Source organism: Rana temporaria, chromosome 7 (assembly GCF_905171775.1).
Source record: "Rana temporaria chromosome 7, aRanTem1.1, whole genome shotgun sequence".
NCBI lineage: Eukaryota > Metazoa > Chordata > Amphibia > Anura > Ranidae > Rana > Rana temporaria.
The window spans coordinates 12,533,931-12,558,684 of record NC_053495.1 but is presented as its reverse complement, the minus strand read 5'-3'; the positions used below and the strand labels follow the sequence as shown (position 1 = coordinate 12,558,684).

The 24,754-nt window shown below is 38.9% G+C and overlaps 1 protein-coding gene across 2 annotated transcripts in view; it reads right to left on the bottom strand.

Annotated features, from left to right (window-relative positions):
* Nucleotides 1-2,997: 2,997 nt before the first annotated feature.
* LOC120945059 (sodium- and chloride-dependent creatine transporter 1-like) overlaps nt 2,998-24,754 on the bottom strand; it is an 85,971-nt gene continuing 64,214 nt past the window's right edge. The window contains exons 11-15 of one of the 2 annotated variants that reach the window (XM_040358913.1): nt 21,814-21,916; nt 17,749-17,849; nt 14,513-14,683; nt 12,930-13,100; nt 2,998-3,337 (exon numbers count right to left, since the gene is read on the bottom strand). In XM_040358913.1, coding sequence (XP_040214847.1) covers nt 12,957-13,100; nt 14,513-14,683; nt 17,749-17,849; nt 21,814-21,916 — 519 coding nt within the window. In that variant the 3' untranslated portion in view covers nt 2,998-3,337; nt 12,930-12,956. The remainder of the gene's footprint in view (nt 3,338-12,929; nt 13,101-14,512; nt 14,684-17,748; nt 17,850-21,813; nt 21,917-24,754) is intronic. The other variant, XM_040358912.1, reaches the window with a different exon arrangement.

The following is a 24,754-nucleotide window of genomic DNA, read 5'->3' as shown; positions in this document are numbered from 1 at the left end:
TAAAAAGTTCAACTTTTGTCTCATCGGTCCACAAAATATTTCCCCAAAAGTCTTAGGGATAATCAAGATGTGTGTTGGCAAATGTGAGATTTTTTTCTCTGAGAATGTTCTTTTTGGTCTGCAGTGGCGTTGGCCTTGGAACTCTCCCATGGACGCCATTTTTGCCCAGTCTCTTTCTTATGATTGAAGCATGATCTTACCTGAGGAAAGCGAGGCCTGTGGTTCTTTAGATGTTGTTCCGAGTTCTTTTATGACGTCTTGCATGAGTCGCCGTTGTGCTCTTGGAGAAATTTTGGTTGGCTGGGGACTCCTGGGAAGGTTCAACACTGTTCCAAGTTTTCTCCAGTTGTGGATAATGCCTCTCACCGTGGTTCTCTGGAGTCCCAAAGCCTTAGAAATAGCTCTGTAATCCTTTCCAGGCTGTTCTCATCTGTTCTTGATTTTTTTTTAGATCGTGGCATGATGTGTTGCCTTTTGAGATCTTTTAACGTGCTTTACTTCACAGCTTCTAATTAAGTGATTTCTTGATTCAACAGGTCTGGCAGTAATGAGGCCTGGTTGGGGCAAGTGAAATTTAACTTAGCTTTCTAAAAAATGTGGTTAATCACAGGTCATTCATGATTTAGCAAGGGGGGGCTTTTACTTTTTCACATAGGACCAGGCAGGTTTGGACAGCTTTTTTCCCTTATTATTAAAATCTTAATTTAAAAACTGCATTTTGTATTTGCTTGGGTTATCTTTGTGTAATAGTAAATGCACAGTTATCTGAGTTTTCAAAAAATATTTTAGTGTCAGATTAGATACCATTTCATTTATTACTATTTCATTGATTTAAAATATACCATCCTTTATTAGACAAGTGCACTGCCAAATTTTTTTTTAGTTTTCGTTTAATTTTTTAGCTAATTTTTCGGGTCATTAGTTATGATCGTAATTCCTAAATTCGAAAATTTGTAAATTCCTAAATTCGAAAAATTGTAAATTCGAAAATCTGAAAATAAGAAAGAAAGTCTGAAAATTCAAAAGAATAACGAAATAACTAATAATAACTAACTATTAAATTATAAGTATTGGAATTTCCTTTCAAAGTTGGCTGTTAGTAAACGTAAGGAATTTATCTGAAGTTACGAATTATCCCAAATAACGAATGCCGCATCTAAACAAGTGGAACAGAACGAATTAATACTAAATTATAATAATAAAAAGTTATTTATTATTTTTAATTTATTACGTTCCATTTGTAACTTCGGATGAATTTGTATTCGTTACATTCACCAACAGCCAAATTTGAAAGGAAATTCCAACACCTATAATTTAAAAGTTAGTAATAGTTAAGTTAAGTTATTATTAGTTAGTTATTATTTCAGATTTTCAAACTTTCAGGTTTTCGGATTTTCAAATATCAGAATTTTTTGAATTTATGAAGTTACAAATATTTAAATTTATTCTGAAAAATTAGTTAAAGAAGTTTTTTTGTTAATTCTGATGTTTCCGAATTAACAAATTTCTCGAAATGAGTTAAAAAAATTCATTCAGAACGATACGAATTGATGTGCAATTCGTATCGTTCTGAATTCATTTTTTTAACTCATTTCGACAAATTAGTTAATCTATCCTTTATGTTTTCCTTAGTCCTTTATATGTTAGCCGTGAAAAAGGGGAAGGTTGTCCCCTGAAACCTGTTGAGCGCATTTGATGTTCTTAATCAATAAACATTTTAGAGAAATCACCAAAAACCACATACATAAGAAAAATGAAGTAAAAAATATTTGTTTATTGCTGTTTGTGTCTCTGCTGCGCCACTGTTAGCTGAGGAAGAGGATAACTCACTAGCAAAGACACAGGCAGCAATTAAAACCCAACTTCTAACTCTTCCCAACTCTATAAAAAGCTAAATTTAAACAAAAACATTTCTGGATTTCCAACACTTGGAAAACGCAAAACAATGTAACTGAAATGCAAATACCTATAAAGCAGTCCAGTGCACATTAGCAAGGCGGGGGAAGAAAAGTGAAAAGCAAATGAGACTTCCTTTCATTCCTGTTTCTCCAAACATACTGCTTGAAAATCCCAGTTCCAGCAACTGCTGAGCTTTGTCTGTCTGCATTTTCTTCTCCCACCACAAGGTGTCAGACTAAATACTGTAAGTGTATTGAGGTTGTCGCTGATAGTTAGGATGGGATTGGCTCCGCCTACTGCCAGTCCGAGAATTTGCGCACAACAGGACTTTTTTACATTGGAACCGAGGGGGTGGGGGGGGGGGGGTACATGGAACTAAGTGTAAAGTATACCGTATACATCCCTTACCCCTGATCTGCTGATTACTGCTTTCAACGGAGTTGCCCTTAATTTTTTTTATAACAGTACAAAAGCAATAAAAAACAAAAAACAATCAAAAGGCAGTTATCTGACAACACAAACGGCTGAATGTCAATATCCATTGGCTACTATGGGTTAGCACAGCACTGCTATATAAAGATATGCCCATGCTGCTTTTACAATGGGCTCAAGTAGAGAAATCATTTGAATGATTTACTATTAGGCTTTGGAAGTTTTTTTTTACAAAGAATGTGAATTTCTAATGCAGCTGAAAATAATTGGTTTTAAGATTAAATTGGCATTTATTTAGTTTAAATGGTCTATATGACTGTATAGGATGTAGAGTTTGGCTTGGGGTTAAAGCACCATTCGTGAAGCTCTCTGGTGCCACCTACAGTCCTACAAGGGATACAACTAAGGATGGTTAGTTCAAGTGAAGGAAACTATAACAGTGATGGCGAACCTTGGCACCCCAGATGTTTTGGCCTTCATTTCCCATGATGGTCAACTACACTGCAGAGTCCATGAGCTTAATGGGAAATGTAGTTCCAATACATCTGGGGTGCCAAGGTTCTCCCTCACTACTCTATAAGCCCCACCATTGAAAGGATCAGGAAGCTAAAATTAGCAAACTGACAACTGCTTTAGAGTCTGGGTGACGTTTGCATTATATTTTACATGTCTTTAGTGCCAAAAGAGCTGCTGGACTTTTTTAGCACCAAAAAACAACTTATTGTAAGTTCCCCATAATATCAAGAAGGCTTTACCCACCAGTAGTGGAAAGCTGGTGCTACATTTTTATAGAACCTACATTTAGCCTTGCATTGGCTCCCAAGCCTCTTGGGCATTTCCGTTGGCTGGAAATGGGAGCTGCTTCATCCATGGAGGTGTAGATAAGGACAGCAAGGCTTTGTTCCAGTGGTGTCCATTGACCCACAGCAGCCAATCACACATCAGGTCTCAGGAGAACAGTAGTCAAAGGGATGGACGATCATGACCTATCGGTTACTGCATTCTGCTATGCCAAAAAAAAAAAAAAAAAAAAGCCAATGGCTACAGTTATTTTTTTTCTCCACTTATCTGAATGTCTGAATCATTTATAAAGATCACAATTATCCAATGAAGCAAAAACATTAAGTAAACAGAGCATGCATGGCAGACACTTTGTATCACACATTAAAGGCTGGTGACATGCAAAGCTAGTCACAGAGGGTGTTAGGAGAAAGACAGAACAAGAGTCAATGGCTGTGCAGCTTCAATGCGAGGTAAGAAGGCAATAGGGTTCCACCCCGCCAGCAAGTGGACTCCGTATCACAAGACACTGTCAGGTGAGACATGCAACTTTTCCAGGAAACTTTTTTTGTTTTCAGACCTACACAGCTATAAAAAATTAAGGTACCCATACACGGGAGGGGGAAACGATCATAAGAGTCAATGAGATGGCTACACATTTAATATTGCTGGGAAGGGTTGACATTGGCAAATTAGAGTGCCTTGGGAGTTGGGGCTCCTGGGGTGGTTAGGAAGACATTTACTGGCAATGCTAGGTGGTTCCAATGTAGTCTTGTGGTTAGTGTGCTTTCGTCAACCTTTTTGCAACATAACATTGTGCTGTACTGTTTTCTCTATAGCTACCCCTTCTCAACTTATTATACCGAAGGTCATTTGACTCTACGTGTGGCATTCCATAAAACTGGAAGGTAACAGTTGGCCAGTTTTTATCAACACACCCATCCCAAAACATCTAGGACAGACTTTCTCAACCTTTTCAGCCCAGAGGAACCCATAAAATAACTTTTTGGTCTCATGGAACCTCATGATACATGAGTTTGATGGTCAGTGGGGAGAATTCTCCTTACACTTGTGGTCAATGGGTAGAGTTTCCTCCCTTACAGATAGCTAAAAAGATAGTTGGTGTCAGTAGGAACTTATCTGAGAGGCAAAAATTGGCCATTGCCCAAGGAACCCCTTCTCTACTTATTATACCTGAGGTCACATGACTCTTCCTGTGGCATGCCCTTAAACTGGATGGTAACAGTTGGCCATTCATTATCAACATGCCCATCCCAAAACATCTAGAGTAGACTTTCTCAACCTTTTCAGCCCAGAGGAACCCTCAAAATAACTTTTTGGTCTCATGGAACCTCATGATACATGAGTTTGATGGTCAGTGGGGAGAATTCTCCTTACACTTGTGGTCAATGGGTAAAGTTCCCCCTTACAGATAGCTAAAAAGATAGTTGGTGTCAGTAGGAACTTATCTGAAAGGCAAAAATTGGCCATTGCCCAAGGAACCCCTTCTCTACTTATTATACCTAAGGTCATATGACTCCTGTGGAATGCCCTTAAACTGGAACAGTTGGCCATTAATTATCAACATGCCCATCCCAAAACATCTAGAGCAGACTTTCTCAACCTTTTCAGCCCAAAGGAACCCTTAAAATAACTTTTCGGTCTCAGGGAGCCTCATGATACATGAGTTTGATGGTCAGTGGGAAGAATGCTCCTTACACTTGTGGTCAATGGGTAGAGTTTCCCCCTTACAGATAGCTAAAAAGATAGTTGGTGTCAGTGGGAACCTATCTGAAAGGCCAAAATTGGCCATAGCCCAAGGAGCGCTGGGCTGGGGAGGGGGTTGGAGCAGCTGGCTCATTCTCTCAGAGATTGAGCCAACTGCTGGTGAGGCATCCGGGTGGATCCGGAACTTAAAAGTCAGTACCCTTCCAAATCCTGGATTGGCTCCGCGATGTCAGCTGACAGCGGGGTTTAGACCGCTGTCGGCTGAATCTGGGTCACAGGAGTGCAGAAATACATTGTAAGTGCACTCCTCTAACCTAAAAGAGAAGTATGTCCAAAAAAGCTTTGGCCGTACTTCTATTTTAACATGTTAAAGCTTATAACTGCCTGGTCCTATGTGAAAAAGTAATTTCCCCCAAAACCTAATACCTGGTTGTGCCACCCTTGGCGGCAACAACTGCAATCAAGCGTTCGTGATAACTGGCAATGAGTCTTTCACATCGCTGTGGATGTGACACCAACTAAAAAGATAGTTGGTGTCAGTGGGAACTTATCTGAAAGGCAAAAATTGGCCATTGCCCAAGGAACCCCTAGCAAACTTTGGAGGAACCATAGAGTTCTACGGAACCCTGGTTGAGAAACCCTGATTTAGAACATGCATATAAAACTTAGATAAAACTTTGGGCAAATTGTGGCATTATGATAACAATTATAACTTACCATGTTAAATCCCAGGGAAAGGGGCCATAAAACCTTTCCTAAAGTATTTTGCTGGAAGTGTAGTATCATCTGAAGACCTGCTAGGGGCGTAGTAATTTTTTTCATCTTTAAACCACTGGGGGTCACAGAGAGGGATTGATAGCGACCCATAAAACTCTAATTTGACATGGCAGGTTTAGAGAAACCAAAGCTGGAATCATGGTGGGGTTTTAGAAGGCCGTCTCCACCCCCCCCCCCCCCCAATATGAATTATGTCTCTCCCTATTTGCCCTTCCAATTGCTTAATTTCTGTCGCAGGGATACCCACCCTTAAAAGATGCAATGCCCCCTTCTGCTCAATGTCCAGAACCAGCTCTGCTCCGATCGCTTCCATTTTTTGCCTGTACCCACACACTCCATTGAATGGTTAGATAAAGCCAAGGGCCATCTCAATGAATAAATACCCAACTAGTCCAATCAAAGGGTTTCAACCACCAGTTATCTTGCTCTGATCCGACCTGCACACACATTCATATAAAGTTGTCTTAGATGTTTCACATCCCCGTGTATGGGTACCTCAACAACCAGCCATATTTATCAAAAAGTCTAAAAAAATTAACTGTGGTGCTTACAGAAACCAGCCGTCTTTCCAACCTGCACAGAAAAAATGTTCAGCAAAGCAACTGCTTGTCAGGTTTAGGCTCTCTGTCCCATTATGATGAATAGTAAGTATTGCTGAAAAAGTGGTTAATCAACTGGGGAGATTAAGATTAAAAAAAAAAAAAATGTAAAACTAAAATTCAAAAAAAAATTTAATTAAAAAAATAAAATAATGCCAATTTAAGTACAATTCTTGCACAGCTTTCCTCTCTGGAAAAAAAAAGAATAATCAGATTATAGGGAATGTACAGGTTTTTTTTGTTTTAGTTTTGCTGTTTTTTTTTTTTCATGTATACCTTTTATTTATAGAAAATTTGTAGTATATGTAATACTGGAGAAATGTATGACACGCAGACATAAGGCTGTCTAATAAACAGCTGCTAGGCACTGCCTGCAGGATTGTGGGCATCCTGTGTTTAACTGGCTAATTAGACGGAATGTATATACTAAATAACGTTCTTTATAAACACAAAGTTTCATCCAGTTTCGGATAAACCTTATCAATATTCTTTTTATATCTTGTTTCTATATATAAAAAATAAAATAAAAAATGTAATTATGTTTGTACAAGGAAGCAGTCAAATGAGTTTAATAAATTCTTAGGGCCAGATTCTGAAAGGACTTACGACGGCGCAGCGCCATGTACGCCGTCGTAAGTCCTAATCCGACCCGTCGTATCTATGCGCCTGATTCTTAGAATCAGTTACGCATAGATATCCATTAGATCCGACAGGCGTAAGTCTCTTACGCCGTCGGATCTTAACTGCATTTTTTTTTGACCGCCAGGTGGCGCTTCCGTCGTATTCCGCGTCGAGTATGCAAATTAGCTAGATATGCGAATTCCCGAATGTACGCACGGCCGACGCAGTAAAGTTACGACGTTTACGTTAGGTTTTTCCCGGCGTATACTTGCCCCTGCTCTATGAGGCATAAGTGCGGCGTAGCAATGTTAAGTATGGCCGTCGTTCCCGCGTCAAAATTTAAAAAAGTTACGTCGTTTGAGTAAGTCGTCCGTGAATGGGGCTGGACGTCATTTACGTTCACGTCGGAACCAATGACGTCCTTGCGGCATACTTTGGAGCAATGCACACTGGGAAATTCCACGGACGGCGCATGCGCCATTCTGCAAAAACGTCAATCACGTCGGGTCACAGTAGTTTTACATAAAACACGCCCCCCTCATCCAAATTTGAATTAGGCGGGCTTACGCCGGCCGATTTACGCTACGCCGCCGCAACTTACAGAGCAAGTGCTTTGAGAATACAGCACTTGCCCGTGTAAGTTGCGGAGGCGTAACGTAAATCAGATACGTTAGCGCCCGCACGATTTTACGCGGCTGTACAAGAATCTGGCCCTTAGGCTTTTACTTTATGGCTTTACACAATAGTTGTGCTTTTTACTGCTTTTATTTGGGGGGGTGGGGGGAATAAATCTCAAAAAAATAAATAAATACATGTACAAAGTTTGCAACAATTGTTGATTGTTATATTTTTCTTTATTAGAAGGCTTGTACTTCAAGTGGACAGCATCCCCCGAGGAAGCACAGGATGTGGGCGAAACATGTTGGGAATTCCATCTAAATTGCTGTACCCATAAAGATTATGTGTTGTGTACTTGCTGTTATTGTTTTTAGACAATTTATGTCATTGTTTAAATAAAATAATTTTATATTATCACTGTATCAATATTTGCACCTTAAAAAATCCCACAAATTTCTATCGAAATTAAGGGATGTGGTGCTTAAATTTGTTGTTTGTCTGTGGCTAAGAATTTAAACACTTTAGGGAGTTCTTGTCTCTCCAAGCAGAGGGTGAGGGGACTTGTCCCTCCTCTGAGTCATTCTGGATTATTTTGAGAACGATAGCTGAAAAAAAAAAAAAGCCTTAAAACTAAAAAGCAAAAAAGAAAGATGACCAAAAATATGTTTTTACTCACGTGAAGAACGTAAATATACAGTTTAACACTATACATCCCCTTTAAGCTGAAAAAAGATTACATTTAATTGAATTTTTATTTATCTAATTTAATTTGCACTTTCAGAAGTCGGCCAAAACAGCTTTATAAAAAGGTGAAATGGTCTAATTAAATGCATTTTAAGAAAAAAAGTACAATACATATGTAAAGTGTTGCATGAGTTGATTGCGTTATATAAGTTCCTATAAAAAATAAATACAAATTTAAAAAGGAAATTGAAAAAAAAAAATATTTAATTTTTTACATAGGCCACTTGGCGCCTCACTGGTTGCTGCATGCCCCACAGTTCTTATTTCAGACAATTACAAAGATGGCTGTTATTTTAGTAGACGCATTACGACTGCGCAGAAGGAAAGTGCCCGTGTTACCCATAACAGCCAATCGCAGTACTGCTGCTCAGGGTAGAAAATAAAAGTAATAATTTGATTGGTTGCAATGGGCATCGTATCCACCTCTTTCCTGCAAGTCCTACTGTAAGAATAAATTGATTTTATATTTGTATAAGATATAGATTACCGATTGTTAAAACTATATCTACAAAAATACTACTCTGTTCAAAAAAATAAATACATCATTTTTTTTTCCTTCGTCCATCAAGCCTTTTTTTCAGTATGTTGTTCGGGGGGGGGGGGGGGGGGCAGTAAAAAAATAACTAAACATTTGGACAAAATACTTAAAGTTGGAATAAACAAAGAACACATATTTCAGGTGAATTTCATGTAAACCCAAATGATTATTTTAGCATTTTATTAAAAATATTAAAGACCAGACCTCCACTCTAACCCTCCGTACACATGGACGCTGTTTGATCCAGAGCTCCCAGGGCCTGAAAATACATTCTTCTATCAAACTGAAACTAGGGAACAGTGCTATAGCCTTCAACCCTGTGTTGCTATTGGCCAACCCACCTTGTACACCCCAGGTGGCAGGAAAAGCAAGCCCTATGTTGGATACCAATTCACACATTAGGGATTTAAAAAAAAAATTGTATATTTTTATTTATTTATTTTTTATTTTTATTTTATTTTTATTTTATTTAAAAAAAATACTGCAAAGGTCACCGTTTAGTCTTTAAGTGGTTAAACTTCCCTCATTTACAGACCGAAGTTCATTCCTTTGATCTTAAGAACAAAACGTTACAATGTTTATAGTTAGCTCAGCAAGTGATGAATGTTGTGATACTTGGCAGACTGCCTGTTTTTTTGTTTGTTTGTTTGTTTGTTTTTTGAAAGCTGTCGGGTTGAGCAGAGAATTCCCTGCATAGAAAGAATCAGGAAAATGCTTTGCACACAAAAAGTGAACCCCTGCTTTTTGGATTTTTTTGGATCAGGTGGCAGGAAAAGCAAGCCCTATGTTGGATACCAATTCACACATTAGGGATTTTAAAAAAAATTGTATATATATATATATATATATTTTTATTTATTTATTTATTTTATTTAAAAAAAAAATACTGCAAAGGTCACCGTTTAGTCTTTAAGTGGTTAAACTTCCCTCATTTACAGACCGAAGTTCATTCCTTTGATCTAAAGAACAAAACGTTACAATGTTCATAGTTAGCTCAGCAAGTGATGAATGTTGTGATACTTAGCAGACTGTCTGTTTTTTTTTGTTTGTTTGTTTTTTTGAAAGCTGTCGGCTTGAGCAGAGAATTCCCTGCATAGAAAGAATCAGGAAAATGCTTTGCACACAAAAAGTGAACCCCTGCTTTTTGGATCCCTCCCCCCCTCCGGTGTCACATTTGGCACCTTTTAGGGGGGAGGGGGTTGCAGATAGGGTTATCCAGCCTTGTCACGTCACACCCCCCCCCCTGCTGTCTTCTGGGAAACACTGTTCCCAGGAGAGAGCAGGGACCAGTGACGGCGCGCCGCGATCCTAGCGCATGCGCAGTAGGGAATCGGGCAGTGAAGCCGCAAGACTTCACTTCCCGATTCCCTCACGGGGATGGCGGCGGAAGCAGCCGAGGACCGAGCGCTTGCTCAGCCTCGGCTGCTGACATCGCGGGCGCGCTGGACAGGTAAGTGTCCATTTTTAAAAAGTCAGCAGCTGCCGTATTTGTAGCTGCTGGCTTTTAAAAAAAAAAAAAACGGCGGAACCTCCGCTTTAAGATCGTGAGGGGGGAAAAAAATTGTGATCTTGATTCTTAACGATAAATCGCGCAGCTCTAATTTCTTTGTAAAAAAAAAAAAAAAAGGGGCATTTTCAAAGCCAACACTGATATTTTGGAGCCAAGCGAGGTCACTTTTTCAATATGATGTGATGCTGCTTTGAAATTACACTGTGTGGCCCCCAAAAACATTGTTTGCCCAAATTGCGGTACACAAGAGTTATATCCATTTGGGATGAATTAAAGTGGAGACTGCGAGCCAAGACTTCTCTCCAACATCAGTGCCTGACCTCACAAATGCTCTTCTGGAAGAATGGTGAAACATTCCCATAGGCACACTCCTAAACCTTGTGGACGGCCTTCCCAGAAGAGTTGAAGCTGTTATAGCTGCAAAGGGCGGGGCCAACTCAATATTGAACCCTACGGACTAAGACTGGGGTGTCATGTGCGTGTAAAGGCAGGTGCCCCAATACTTTTGGTAATATAGTGTACCTAAAAGGGTGCAATATTTACGCTGGCCGCCAGGTGGCGCTTCCATTGAGTTTGGCGTAGAATATGCAAATGAGTCATTACGCCGATTCACGAACGTACGCTTACCCGTCGCAGTAAAGATACGCCGTTTCCATAAGAGATACTCCGCGTAAAGATAAACATGCCCCCTAGGTGGCGTATCCAATGTTAAGTATGGCCGTCGTTCCCGCGTCGCAATTTGAAAATTTTACGTTGTTTGCGTAACTCGTCCGTGAATGGGGCTGGACGCCATTTACGTCCACGTCAAAACCAATGACGTCCTTGCGACGTCATTTAGAGCAATGCACGCCGGGATATTTTAGGGACGGCGCATGCGCAGTTCGTTCGGCGCGGGGACGCGCTTCATTTAAATGAAACGCGCCCCCTACCCGCCGAATTTGAATACCGCCGGGTGATTAACGCTACGCCGCCGCAACTTTACAGGCAAGTGCTTTGTGAATAAAGCACTTACCTGAAAAACTTGCGGCGGCGTAACGTAAATCAAATACGTTACGCCCGTCCAAAAATACGCCCATCTACGTGAATCTGGCCCAACCTCTCTAATGATTAAACAGACAGCAAAAACGTCCTAAAGGAGCCCTCCGCCGCCCTATGAATATCTCACAAAATGCCTTGGATGGCGTTTCACTCTAAGTTATGCCCTAACTTGGTTAATTAAAGTGGAAATTAAGCCAGAAAATTAAGTCCTGCTAGATCATTTCGGGCCGGCCCCTTTTGCAGGTATAGCTATGTAAAGCATTAATTAATAGCCTCAAATGCGAGTTGTGCTGCGGCTCAAAATGAAGAATAAAAAAGCAGGGTGGAAGGGTTTAACTCGGAGGATATCTGGTTATCTGGACCCTTTATATATGGTGGCAAGAGGTACCAATCTCCAACAGTCAGGCATGTACTGGCCATAGGGACTACGGGGAGTTTTTCCCGGTGGGCCGATGGCTCAGTGGGCCGGTTTCAGTGTCGCCCTCCACTTCATGCAGTGATGTGAGAAGGATGAGAAACATACAGAGGAGAATAAGTGAAATAGTAAAAGAGGTGAGTGAGGACTCCTTATGTTATGCTACTTAAGTTTTGTTTTTTTTTGCGTATAGTTTATATACTGTTTTTGTGCTTATATGCAAACTTAAAGTGGGCCGGTCTGGATGAAGTCCGGGGCCAAATTTTGGTCTCAGTCCGGTCCCTGCCTACAGTGACATAGAAAACACCAGTGGGACCCTACAATTGTTGTAAGGCCATTCAGGCGAAGGCTCCCGTAGGGTGGCCACATTTCCAAACTGCCATTCAGGGACACACCCCCTCTCTCACCTCCCCCCCCCCCCAAAACATGAGGGGTAATGTAGTCTCGGGGTTGATGGGGAATTTGGCGTGGGTTATTTGTCAGGTGAATGTGCCACTTGCCACCAGATGCAGTGCCGCTTGCCGCCCATAGCCTGCCACCAGATGCAGTGCTGCTCTCACTCCCTCTGCATGAGCCACGTGCGTAGAAGGAAAGGAGTGGTGTCACTATCTGGAGAGTGAAGATCACACCAGTCCCTGCTTTCCGCTGGGTGCCGGAGAAGGAGGAGATGCCAAGGTGGGTGGGGACAGCAGTGCTGCACTAGGCACAGGCCTCGCTCTAACTGTCTGAGAGTAAATTGTCACTGGTTGCAAGATGCCAGGCAGCACCGACTCTAGCAACCAGTTCCGGAAATGTAGTGATTAGTTAGTAGGGGGTGGCTGTGTTCTCCATTTCATTCCAGGACATTGTATTGTCCCAGACTGAAGGTGCCCGGGACCCGGGACAGACATGTCAATTGCGGGACAGTCCCGGGCAATCCGGGACAGGTGGGCACCCTAGGCTCCCGTAGAGAGTCAAGTGATGGAATAGCAGACTTGGCCCACAGAAGCCCCAGTAAGAGAGGTCGGGAATCACAGTGGCCATTTTGGAATGGAAGCAGGATCTGTAAGAGGTGTCACACCAATAAAAACGAATCTGGAAATCAATTTTTTTTAGACACTTTCTAAAGTGCAAGATCTCTTTACCTCCCACCCTACTCCCCCCCCCCCTTGCCACCCCCTCGAAAAGCTGCACGCATACAAAAAACACAGGGTGAACGGATTGGCACTAAGCGTAATAAGAAAGCATTACTGGCAGCGAGATGCTATCGCAGCCGGCTTAGATGACGGTCTCAAACAGGGTGGCTTTCTCTTTGTTGAGTGTGACCACGGAGTCGGGAGGGAGCAGCTTGGTCTCCGCTTCTGGGGTGAGGTACTCAAGATGGTGGTGACCCCACACCGGGATGGTCAGGTGGTGCCAGCGCTGCCAAGAAAAAGAAGGACAAGTCAGGAATTGTTAGCTGTAGAGAACCTTTTACTTTCTGTTGGACAATTAAACATACGTATCTAAAAAAAAGAAGAAGAAGAAGTACAGTAAAACCTTGGTTTGAGAGTAACTTGGTTTGAGAGCGTTTTGCAAGACAAGCTACGTTTTTTAATAAATTTTGACTTGATATACAAGCGATGTCTTGATATAAGAGTAGCGTCATATCACAACCGAGTATAAAAGAGAAGAGAGGCGCCTCTAAGTGTAGCAATATGGTTACATTTAACCACATAAGACTCGGACCATTATGCTGGTTAAGGACCTTGCACCTTTTTGCGATTCGGCACTGCGTCGCTTTAACTGACAATTGCGCGGTCGTGCGACGCGGCTCCCAAACAAAAATTGGAGTCCGTTTTTTCCCACAAACAGAGATTTCTTTTGGTGGTATTTGATCACCTCTGCAGGTTTTTATTTTTTGCGCTATAAACAAAAATAGAGCGACAATTTTGAAAAAAAAATTCAATATTTTTTACTTTTTGCTATGATAAATATCCCCCAAAAACATATAAAAAAAATGTTTTCCTCAGTTTAGGCCGATACGTATTCTTCTACCTATCTTAGGTAAAAAAAATAAGCGTTTATCGATTGGTTTGCGCAAAATTTATAGCGTTTACAAAATAGGGGATAGTTTTATTGCATTTTTATTAATAATTTTTTTTTTTACTACTAATGGCGGCGATCAGCGATTTTTTTCGTGACTGCGACATTATGGCGGACACATCGGACATTTTTGACACATTTTTGGGACCGTTGTCATTTTCACACCGAAAAGTGCTATAAAAATGCAATGACAATTGCAGTTTAGGAGTTAACCACTAGGGGGCGCTGTAGGGGTTAAGTGTGACCTCATGTGTGTTTCTAACTGTAGGGGGGCGGGGCTGGAGGTGTGACGTCAGTGATCGTCTTTCCCTATATCAGGGAACAGACGATCACTGACATTGCCACAATAAAGAACGGGGAAGGTGTGTTTACACTCACCTCTCTCCGTTCTTCAGCTCCGGGAACCGATCGCGGGACACCGGCGGCGATCGGATCAAAGCGAGTTTCCCCATAGAAGTCAATGGAAACTAAAATAATTTGTTCCGCATTGACTTCTATGGAATGCAATACTGCATGTGGCCAGAGGTGGCGGGGGGTGAAAGTGAGCGCTGAGCGGTAACAAAAAGGTTTTGGGTGGAATTACTCTTTAAATTCTTCTTTTGCCAGTAATCAGTCTACTGGGGCGGGATGGTCCGGATTTAGTGGTGTTATTCTAGTGCAGGTCTGTTTTAATACCGGATCACCTTTATAACTCTGAAATAGATTCAACTACAAGAACTAAAATGTATCCACTATGACATCACACTCACCTCCCGAAGAGAGCCCTTAGCTCTCAGCAACTTGCAAAGCACAGTCATTGGAATGCACAGCATGGAGGACAAAGCGAGAGCCCAGCCAATGGCCTCACCCCACCACGGGTAGATGTATGTCTTGTTGTATGTTAGGGGTTTGTAGTTGATGACATGAAACACAAAAATACCCTGAAAAAAAAAAAAACACAAAAAGTTACTCCACATATCGACCTAGATCTATCTGGTAATTCACGATTTTTGTAGAATGTGTAAATCTTTTTTTTTTTTTTTTTTATTTTATAACCCAGTTATAGGATATTATAAAAAATAAATAAATAAATAACTGTATGTGATTAACACCTGCAATGATAATATTTAGTATATAAATTTCACAAGCATTAATTTTCATGTTTCTCTATAGTTTATAGGTGGGCCAAGCTGGCCAGGAAAAGCAACAGAGGCAGGAGTTAGCATAAACTAGAACATTGCTGGGTTTGCTTGAGCAGTTTGCATTATTTTTTTTCTTTTTTAGAACCTGGTGAATAAAAGTGGGGATTGCCCATAGGAAGTCACACGTCCCCGTGACGAAACACATAGGGGCGGAACTTTTTGGTGACGTCATCGCGGACGGAGGAGACACAGGTGCGGTATCTATGCGGCTAACCAGGGCCGATGACCACCGGGGTTTGTTTCTATTGCTGTGAGAAGCGGTTGCACCGTAAACACCATATAAATGTGAGTGCATTGTATCGGAGTGGCATAAATAAAAGTTTTTTTAAAAGGGTGAAGCACTACGGATTTATTTTTTATTTTTTATCTTGATGATGTTTGGGGGAGGAGCTGAGTTTAAAAAGGGGCATATCTCATTGGAGAGTGGAGGATCGTCTTTAAAGGAGACACAAGCTTTTTTGACCTTGCATGTATATATGGGTCATAGCCTGAAGGTGAGGGCACAACCGGCGGTGGAGGTGAAAATAAGGAGGAGGAAATTGGTTTCCCAAAAGTTGTGCGCATTGTTGGATTTTTTAGGACTTTTCTGCACATAGGACATATTTTATTATTGATATTTTAAATGATTTTTGTTTTTTTATTGAAATTTTAAATGAATAATTTAAAAATAATAATAATTACAAAAACAATTATGATACATTTTCAATTTAATTATTTTTGAATGAATTGTATCATAATTATTTTTTTAATTATTATTATTTTAAATTTATTAAAAAAAAAATGTATCATTTTTTTTTTCATTTTATATATATTTTTAATTATTTGAATCATTTTAAAGCACACATGAACACATATAACTACATTGCAGTATTATTTTGATCTTTTAGAAAAAAAATTATAATAATAATATTTTTTCATAAATTGTCTTACATTTTCAATTTAATAATTTTTGAATAAATTGTATCATAATTATTTTTGTAATTATTATTATTTTTAAATTATTAAAAAAAAAAAACCTTACCATCATCACTGTTAATATTAAATGGTGAAGCGCTTATCTGTACATATATCACACTAATTAAATTTCAATAAAAATAATTCACTATGTACCAAGGCTGGTATATTTAACATTACACAGCGCCATCTAGTGGATTGTTACGATAAACCATTTTTATTTTGATCTTTTAGAAAAAAATTATAATAATATTTTTTCATAAATTTTCAATTTAATTATTTTTGAATAAATTGTAAGAATATTTATGAAAAAATATTATTATTATAATTTTTTTCTAAAAGATCAAAATAAAAATGGTTTATCGTAAACAATCCACTAGATGGCGCTGTGTAATGTTAAATATACCAGCCTTGGTACATAGTGAATTATTTTTATTGAAATTTAATTAGTGTGATATATGTACAGAATCAATAAAGAACATTAAGAAAAATATTATTCGCCAGCTAGAACAATAATAGCATGTAAATGGAGAGAAAATAAGAGCCCAAAAGGTTGAAGATTGGATATGTGAAATGAACGAAATACAATATATGGAAAAACAAGTAAGAGAAGAAGGATATATCAATAGTCAAATGCCAGTAATATGGCAAAAATGGGATGGAAGGATACTTATGAATTGAAAATTGGGGAAAATTTGAAGAGGATACATAAGGGAGAAGGAAAAAGAGTAAAATTGTATATGGGAAAAGGGAGAAAATAGGGGAATGGGGAGGTTTTTTTTTCTCTTCTTCATGGGTACGTGGGATAAATGAGGATGAAGGGTAATGAAAGTAGATTGGATGTTGTATATATTGTTTTAATAATAATAATAATGAGGTTTCTGTAGATTGATCAGGATTCTGTATATCAAATAACAAGAAAGTATAGATATATAATGTAACAGAATCCTGGATAAATGCTAAAACTTTTTTGTATTAAAGAAAAAAACTTACAATAAAGATAAATTGAAAACAATGAATTAAAAAATAATTAAATTGAAAATGTAAGAAAATTTATGAAAAAATATTAATATTATTTTAAATTTTCTTTCTAAAAAAGGTCAAAATAATAATGCAATGTCGTTATATTTATTTATGTGCGCTATAAAATGATTCAAATAATTAAAAAAATATATAAATTAAAAAAAAATTATGATACAATTCATTAAAAAACAATTCAATTGAAAATGTAAAATAAATTTATGAAAAAATATTATTATAATTTTTTTTTCTAAAAGGTCAAAATAATAATGCAATGTAGTTATATTTATTCATGTGCGCTATAAAATGATTCAAATAATTAAAAAAATATATAAATTAAAAAAATAATTATGATACAATTCATTCAAAAATAATTCAATTGAAAATGTAAAATAAATTTATGAAAAAATATTATTTTTTTTTATTTTTTTTCTAAAAGGTCAAAATAATAATGCAATGTAGTTATATTTATTTATGTGTGCTATAAAATGATTCAAATAATTAAAAAAAATATATAAATTAAAAAAATTATTATGATACAATTCATTCAAAAATAATTAAATTGAAAATGTAAAAAGAAAATTAATGAAAAAATATTATCATTATTATTTTTTTTTCTAAAAAGGTCAAAATAATAATGCAATGTAGTTATATTTATTCATGTGCGCTATAAAATTATTCAAATTATTAAAAAATATTATTAATAGTAATATAATATATAATATAATATAATATATTGTATTACAAAGGTGCTTATATCTATATTTTCAGGGTCCTGCATTCAGTAAAATCACAATAAAAGTAAATTTGGCAACGCCTGCCTCACTTACCACACAGACGAGGGGAGTGATCACAGACCAGCACCACTTCATGTACGGCAAAGGCCGGTAACCGATCATCCGAGCTACGTCATCCATGAACCTGTCCGCCCCTGAAGAGCACAATTCTGTGTTACACCAATTACCAACACACATACAACATTTATTGATTGTAGAAAAGACTAATTCTGAAGGGAAAGAGACATAAATAAAATACCATTGTTTATAATTTTATGATATATGGTACAGAAATGGGCCGAGTATTCCAAGAACCAAACAGAATATTGCTTTAAAGTGGATTCATAGGAAAACCAAAGTTGCAGTTTGTCACCAGCAGTTTTTTTTTTTTTTTTATGATTCCCACCAGTAACAGTTCTATTACTTGTTGATCAAGTTGTTGATCAAGTATCAGCCCACAAAAGTAAAATAAAAAAAAAATTAAAAATAAAAAATATTCCGAATGCAGCCACCACATCTAAGAAAAAAAAATTAAAAAAAATTATGATATAATTTATTTAAAAATAATTAAATTGAAAATGTAAGAAATGTTATGAAAAAATATTATTATTATAATTTTTTTCTAAAAGATCAAAATAAAAAATGGTTTATCGTAACAATCCACTAGATGGCGCTGTGTAATGTTAAATATACCAGCCTGGGTACATAGTAAATCATTTTAATTGAAATGTAATTAGTGCGATATATGTACAGATAAGCACTTCACCATTTATTATTAACAGTGATAATGGTAAGGTGTTTTTTTTTTTTTTATAATTTTAAAATAATAATAATTAAAAAAATAATTATGATACAATTTATTCAAAAATAATTTAATTGAAAATGTAAGAAAATTCATGAAAAAATATTATTATAATTTTTTTCTAAAAGATCAAAATAATAATGCAATGTAGTTATATTTGTTCATGTGTGCTTTACAATGATTCAAATAATAAAAAAAATATATAACTTAAAAAAAAATTATGATACAATTCATTCAAAAATAATTAAATTGAAAATGATAAAATAATTTATGAAAAAATATTATTATTCTTTTTTAAAATAAGCTGCAATATATCACATGTTTATACCATTTTAAGTTAGCCAATAAGGAGCACAATCCAAACTTTCTGCATGTACAGCCTGTGACGCACTGCTATAATAATGGTTTATCGTAACAATCCACTAGATGGCGCTGTCTAATGTTAAATATACCAGCCTTGGTACATAGTGAAGCATTTATTTATTTTAGGCACTGTATAGAGCGCCGTCAATTTATGCCACACTTTACATATATATTATACAATCACATCAGTCTCTGCCCTCAAGGAGCTTACAATCTAAGGTCCCTAACTCACATTCATACATACACATACTAGGGGCCAATTTAGACAGGAGCCAATTAACCTACCAGCCTGTCTTTGGAGTTTGGGAGGAAACCGGAGAACCCAGAGGAGTATCATCGGGACTCTGCGTAACAGCACAGCACCCAATGATATCATCCCCACTAAACTGCTGAAAGAAAGTGCCGATATACTGGCACCAGCTATCACTCAGCTCATAAACCAATCATTCAAGGAGGGCATGGTGCCCACCTTGCTGAAACAAGGCACAATAAAACCAATTCTAAAAAAACCTACCCTCGACCCCAAAGACCCAAACAACCGGAGGCCCATAACAGCTCTAAATGTCTTCTCCAAGGTAATGGAGAAAGTAGTTGTACAACAGCTGCAACTGCATTTAGACACCCATAAATTACTCGACCCATTTCAATCAGGCTTCCGTCCGGGTCACGGAACAGAAACGGCGCTGCTTAAAATATGGGATGACGCTCTAGAGGCCGCAGACGAAGGAGAATCTTGTCTCCTGATACTGCTGGACCTAAGCGCGGCTTTTGACACTGTAGACCACGGACTACTACTGGCTAGGCTAGCTGAAGTAGCCGGAGTTGCTGAATGTGTTTTACCCTGGTTCTCCTCCTTCTTGGAAAACCGATCACAAATAGTGAAACTGGGGTCTTTCACTTCTGAAAAACGTACGGTGTCATGCGGAGTCCCTCAGGGATCTCCCTTATCGCCCGTATTGTTTAATATCTATCTTCGCCCTCTCTTTGAAATCATCAGTAACCAGAAGTTACTTTACCACTCCTATGCAGACGACACACAACTGTATTTCCGCATCTGCAACAAAAAGGATCATTCTCTTGGACTAGAGAAATGCCTCACTCTAATAGATAACTGGATGACAAACAGTTATCTTAAACTCAATGGTTCGAAAACAGAACTTCTCCTGTTTCACGCTAACCGGAAAAATCACCTCGCATCAACATGGACTCCCCCCACCCATTCTGGGTAAAACTATCACCCCTAGCACCAAAGTCAAACGTCTCGGAGTCATTTTCGATACCTACATGACAATGGATGCACAAATAGGGTCAGTAGTCAGCGGATCCCACCATCTGCTGCGCCTACTACGCAGACTTACTCCCTTTATCCCGAAAGAGGACATTGCAGTCGTGGTGGGAACAATCATCAATTCCAGACTCGACTACGCAAATGCCCTCTATCTAGGACTCCCCAAATACTAAATCACTCGTCTGCAAGTCGTTCAAAATACGGCCGCTCGACTAGTGACTGGGAAAAAACCATGGGAATCAATCTCACCTTCACTGAGATCCATTCATTGGTTGCCGGTAAAAGACAGAATCACTTTCAAGGCACTCTGCCTAATACATAAGTGTATTCAAGGCAACGCCCCCCAATATCTATGCAAAAAAATAAAAGCCCATAACCCCAATCGCATTCTGCGATCCACCAATCAAAACCTCCTCCAGATACCCAAAGCCAGATACAAGTCCAAAGGAGATCGAAGATTTGCAGTCCAAGGACCCCGCCTGTGGAATGCACTACCAACCACCATCCGACTGGAGTCAGACCACTTGGCCTTCAGGAGAAAGATTAAAACCCATCTCTTCTGAGGTCAAGGGGTTCCTTACCCATGAAATGGATACAGCGCCCAGAGGCGATTCAGTTCGCATGTGTTGCGCTTTACAAGTCTCTCACTCACTCACTCAGGAAACCCACGCAGGCACAGGGAGAACATGTGAACTCCGTGAAAGTGGTGCCATTGTATGGATTTGAACCGTCGCCAGGGAGAAGTGCTAGCCACTTAGCCCATATGGGCCGACATATATGCTATATACTAAATAAATGGCAGCAGAATCTGATTTGTCATATGGGAAATTTATATTTTCCTTTCAACAAATCTTAGAGGGGGTAAGATCCTGTTTGTAGGTGTCAATTATATAAATACTATCTCTATGGCAATGGTTTTTCTCCCTTTGGGGTATATACAGTATCTCACAAAAGTCAGTACACCCCTCACATTTTTGTAAATATTTTCTTCTATCTTTTCATGTGACAACACTGAAGAAATTACACTTTGCTACAATGTTGTGTAGTGAGTGTACAGCTTGTATAACGGTGTAAATTTGCTGTCCCCTCAAAATAACTCAACACACAGCCATTAATGTCTAAACCGCTGGCAACAAAAGTGAGAATATTTTTTGTGTCCACCATTATTTTCCAGCACTGCCTTGACCCTCCTGGGCATGGAGGTCACCAGAGCTTCACAGGTTGTCACTGGAATCCTCTTCCCCTCCTCCATGATGACATCACAAAGCTGGTGGATGTTGGAGACCTTGCGCTCCTCCACCTTCCGTTTCAGGATCCCCCACATATGCTCAATAGGGTTTAGGTCTGGAGAAATGCTTGGCCAGTCCATCACCTTTACCCTCAGCTTCTTTAGCATGGCAGTGGTCATCTTGGAGGTGTGTTTGGGGTCGTTATCATGTTGGAATACTGCCCTGCGTCCCAGTCTCTGAAGGCAGGGCATCATGCTCTGCTTCAGTATGTCACAGTACATGTTGCCATTTTTTCTTTTTTTTTTAAGACCTTTAACTGCTATGTCTCACTGTAATGACTTTGAATGAATGAATGAAGAACTTATATAGCGCAGCACATGCGAACTGAATCGCCTCTGGGCGACTTTGAGTTGTGAGTTTCGTAGTGTACGACTTACCATAAACCCACGCAATAACCACGCACTCCCAGAAAGCTTGCCACAGCAGTGTGATGCCACTCGCAGAATAGTAGTCAAAGAGCTGGAAGACGTACATCCCACCCTACAATCATAACAGGGACAACCATGATCAGGACATGGAATTAAAGGGGGGTTAAAATGATTTTGGGGGGGGGGGGTTCAATATATTTTAAGATTTTTAACAAATGTGCATATATATATATATATATATATATATATATATATATATATATATATATATATATAGATAGATAGATACATATATATATATATATAGATATAGATATATAGATACATATATATATATATATATATATATATATATATGTATAGATATATTCTGTTTTACAAATAAACATTTCAAATATTACATGACAAAGGATTCCCAGAGTACTGTAGATTATCTAAAGAGAGGACACAGCGGTGACTGCCTGCTTTGATGGTCTCTCTCTCTCTCTCTATCACTTTTGCCCTGTACACACGATCGGTTCGTCTGATGAAAACAGACCGTTTTCATCGGACGAACTGATCATGTGTGGGCCCCATCAGTTTTTTTCCCATCTGTGAAAAAAAATAGAACCTGTTTTAAATTTTACGTATGGTTAAAAAAACGTTAGAAAAAACGATCGTCTGTGGGGAAATCCATCGGTCAAAAATCCACGCATGCTCAGAATCAAGTCGACCGATGGTGTGTAGGCAAGACTGAGGAAAGTCAGCTTCATCGGATATCTGATGAAAAAATCCATCGGTTCGCTTTCATCAGAGGAACCGATCGTGTGTACAGGGCATTAGGATGAAGCCTTAGTCTGATAAAGGAGGGGTGGGGGGAACAGCCACATTCACATGTGTGAGTAACTTTCAGCTCAAGCTATTGTGCACTGTAAACAACAATATATTTACATTTGGAGATGAGTAGATACATTTAAAAATAATCAAATTCAACCAGTTGTCAGGATATAAGAGTGCAAGATTTTTCATACGAACATATGACACATTTTACTATATTCCGAAATGCAGATGGATGACCTCGTGGTCCCTGCAGCACCTCTATTAACTCTCATCTAAAAAATTTCAGCCGCCAACAAGAAATGGGTTTGTTTTTTCTCCAGAACAGAAGCAGAACATTTGTCGAAATTCGGTAAAAAAAAAAATCATTTTACAAATTTTTTCGAATATTCGTAAATTTTAATATTGAAAAATTTGGAAATTTGAAATTCGAAAACCCGAAAATTTGAAAATCTGAATTACTGTAATAACTAATAATAACGTAACTATTAAATTAATAGGTATTGGAATTTACTTTCAAATTTGGCTGTTAGTGAACGTAACGAATACTAATTTATCCGAAGTTATGAATGCTGTATCTAAGCAAATGGAACATAACAAATTAATAATAAATAACAATAATAAAAACTTTTTATTATTATTATTTTTTATTAATTTGTTCCATTTCATTTGTTTAGATGCATCATTCGTTATTTCGGATCATTTTTAAACTTCGGATAAATTCGCATTCCGTAACGTTCACCAACAGCCAAATTTGAAAGGAAATTCTAATACATAAAATGTAATTGTTAGTTATTATTAGTTAGTTATTCTTACCAATTTTCCTTCTTATTTTCAGATTTTCTAAATTTCAAATTTACGAACTTTCAAATTTACGAATTGCGATCAGTGAATATCCAATTGACTCCTGGGGGATCCAGGAGGCAATTGGATATCGCAATAAGAGCACTGCATTTTTAAAAATCGTAACTCGCTTTGCGAGTGTTGTCTTGCAAAACGTGCAGTATTCAGGCCAAAGCGGTGTGCAGTACCGCGTTTGGCCTGAGGTAGGGGGGGCGCCGAGCAGAGCCGAACGTCGCCAATCGCAGCCCATCGGCGCCGTTTGGAAAAGCTCGGAAAGGCCCGAGGACAGCACGGTTGACCTCGGCAAATCTCGGGAACAGAGGGCCAGATTCACATACAATTACGTTGCTCCTGGGCAGCGTAACGTATGTGATTTACATTACACCGCCGCAGGTTTACAGCGTAAGTGCCTGATTCTCAGAACACTTACCTGTAAACTTGCGGCGGTGCATCGTAAATGCGCTTGGCGCAAGCCCGCCCAATTCAAATGGGGCGGGCACCATTTAAATTAGGCGCATTCCCGCGCTGAGCGTACTGCGCATGCTCTATCGGGTAAATTACCCGACGTGCATTGCGCTAAATGACGTCCCACCGACGTAATTTTCTTAGACGTTAACGTAAATGGCGTCCAGCGCCATTCACGGACGTCTTACGCAAACGACGTTGATTTTTACATTTCGACGCGGGAACGACGGCCATACTTAACATGGCTTAGGACAACTAGGGCTAAGCCATAATTTTACGCGACGTAACTCGACGGAAACGACGTACAGTTAGATCGACGGGTCGTTCGGACGTTCGGGGATCGCCGTAAGTATTAATTTGCATATTCTACGCCGGCCGCAATGGCCTCGCCACCTAGCGGCCGGCCTAGAATTGCATCCTTAAGATCCGACAGTGTAAGTCAATTACACCTGTCGGATCTTAGGGCTAGCTATGCGTAACTGATTCTATGAATCAGCCGCATAGTTAGGACGGGCGGATCACAGAGATACGACGGCGTATCAGGAGATACGCTGTCGTATCTCTTTGGTAAATCTGGCCCTAAGTCTTTCTGAGGTTTGCCGAGGTGTCCTCGGGCCTTTTCGCCCTTTCCCGAGGCTCTCCGGTGCCCCCCCCCCCCCCCCGCCTCTGACCGCATGCAGTATTGCATGCCATTGAAGTCAATACGGAACTAATTATTTTTGTTTCCATTGACTTCAATGGGGAAACTCGCTTTGATAAGCGAGTACTTTGGATTACGAGCATTCTCCTGGAATGGATTATGCTCGTAATCCGAGGTTCCACTGTA